This window comes from Lottia gigantea (genome assembly GCF_000327385.1).
Source record: "Lottia gigantea unplaced genomic scaffold LOTGIsca_1133, whole genome shotgun sequence".
Taxonomy (NCBI): Eukaryota; Metazoa; Mollusca; class Gastropoda; family Lottiidae; genus Lottia; species Lottia gigantea.
In genome coordinates this window covers 8,400-10,753 of record NW_008707086.1, presented here as the reverse complement: position 1 = coordinate 10,753, position 2,354 = coordinate 8,400, and the positions used below count along the sequence as shown (strand labels likewise).

General features: G+C 36.6%; 1 protein-coding gene across 1 annotated transcript in view; it reads left to right on the top strand.

Moving 5' to 3' along the window:
- Nucleotides 1-1,030: 1,030 nt before the first annotated feature.
- Nucleotides 1,031-2,354, top strand: part of LOTGIDRAFT_239725 (hypothetical protein) — a gene marked incomplete at its 5' end in the record, with an annotated part of 7,969 nt that continues 6,645 nt past the window's right edge. Inside the window, 2 exons of the mRNA XM_009047561.1 lie at nt 1,031-1,040; nt 1,745-2,041. Of these exons, the coding sequence (XP_009045809.1) occupies nt 1,031-1,040; nt 1,745-2,041 (307 nt within the window). The remainder of the gene's footprint in view (nt 1,041-1,744; nt 2,042-2,354) is intronic.

The window sequence follows — 2,354 nt, the reverse complement described above, 5'->3', positions numbered from 1 at the left end:
CCTATTGTTCTATTTTAACAACTGCCTAGAAATTAGTTTCAAGATGCCTACACAGAGACTTATTGCTTATTTAAAGATACGGTTGGTGTTATTTGCTACCGTTCAGTGGGTTCTCATATATTTTACTCGGATATACATAGGACCATTGTTTTTCTTTGTACAAGAAATCGGAATAAGGCTATCAGAAACTATGCGTGCCCCGATTTGGTAACACGTTTTTTAGTTTTTTTGCTCTTTTCTACTAAACAAATCGTATCAAAGGGTAACTGAAAGCAGAACCAGACGTTTGTAAAATGTATAGAAAAGCTGACAACTAAACGCATGGCGAGTGTGGTAACCCATGCACTATAGCAAGATTTTTTCATTTTATCTAGACATTGCCTGTAAAAATCCCGTTAACGTAGCACTTTGTTAATAACAAATCTAATTTGCATAATTTGTCGCCTTCATGTGTATATATAATTATGGTATGTGTGACGTAATTAAAACATCAAAGAGGTATTATGCAAATTAGATCTATAATCTACGTTATCTGACATTTTCAGGAAAATTTGCATAATTCGCACATTTGAACATAGGAAACAAAGGCTTTTAAGGTTTTAGTCAAGGTTTATATTGAAGGGACAGGCACACCACCCGTTTAACCAATCGAACCTTACCCTCCCCAGAAATGGGATTTTTTTTAGCTTAGCTAGTAGAAAAAATATTCACAGCTCACCGACGAAATATGAGCCATCTTTGTCCAAAATTAGGCCTATCCGCTTTTGAAAGTTAAAAAGACGGCTCATCTTTTCGCGGGATTCTGCAATATACAGAAAAGACATAATATATATAAATCGAAATTCCTAGTTTGAGGTATTTTTGAGGTAATAATGCATTTTTTGTACATTTCTAGTACATCTTTACATATCCAAAATTCGTACTTCGCAGAGTGAAATGAATTTTTTTTTTTAAATTAAGAAAAGAAAAATTAACATTGATACGGCGGGTGGAAGTTTCGCGTATAGGCCGCACTGTACCTCCATACAAAATGAAAATTTGTAAGAGAGAGATGAATCGCGATAAAAACCCTGATAAGATCAAAAACATTTTTTAAATCCATATCTTTTGAGTTTTTCGTCATTCTTAAAAGAGGCAGCGCTCTTCGTTGAATTCTCTTCCCATAATTTGAAAAGACATTTGAAATATGAAAACGCATCCCTTATTTTAATGAATGCACCCATTGAAATCCAGGAACATGGCATTATTTTTAAATGATTATACACCCTGATCGTTATCGAATAAATGGGAGCATGCCAAAAGCGACATGCGATGATGCTCATGAAATATTACACAAAGCAATATTCGTGTGCATTTTTAACGTCCGCTATAAAGAAATGTCATAATCAAATGTTACTGGCGCTCGTTGTATGTTACGTTTGTTCTGTTTTTTAATTAGCTTTTATTCTTAATATAGCCACTTCAGTTAGGGTCTAACGGCAGCCCTCTTGAACTTTCGTCAAAAGGTTAATTTGACAAACGTTCAAGAGGCCTTCGTTAGACCCTAACTGAAGTGGATATATTAAAAATAAGAGCTAATAAAACAAAATAATTATTTAATTAATTAGCCTGAGTGATACAATTTGCTCACTTCCTGTTTGATATTTCAACCGGAAGTACATTCCATTTTCTCAAATGCAGTATTTGTGATTCTATTCTTTTCCTTTTGACGCCATTTTTATAATTTCACATTGTATATTTCCAGCCTTACCAATATACAGATATTCCAATGAAGAATTAGCTGAACTGGATGAAGGACAATCAGTACAGACCGAGCAATCCAAGAAAGAAGGAAAGGATATTGATATTATCCCTCTGTACTGCGCGATATTAGGTGCAGTGGTCGTAGGCCTACTTGGTTATGTGATAATGGTTCACTACCGCCGTATCAAGGAAAAACGACTGATCAGAGAACCCCATGATGATGTGGAATATTCCAAAGCCTCGGCCGGGGATTCTGGAATCTGTGTTGAGGTCGACCACCAGCAAAAGATTACTCCAGGTAAGCTTATTTTTCTGATGTTTAATTTATTTGAACGCTATCGACTGAGCCGTCCTGCTGTCCTCACAGACGACAATCTGACTCATTACCGACTCGGCCATAACACTGTCCTAAGAGACGACAATCCATCTGACTCATCAGACAACAACAATTCATCTCGCAGCTGACAAGCAGACGAGAATCCAACTAGCTACTTATTGAGCTACCCAATGCCCTGGTAGACGAAAATCGATCAAGCGGCTGAATGATCTATCTCACTTTCTAAGCAGACAACAACCCAAACTTGCTACTGACTGAGTTATCCCATTGCCCC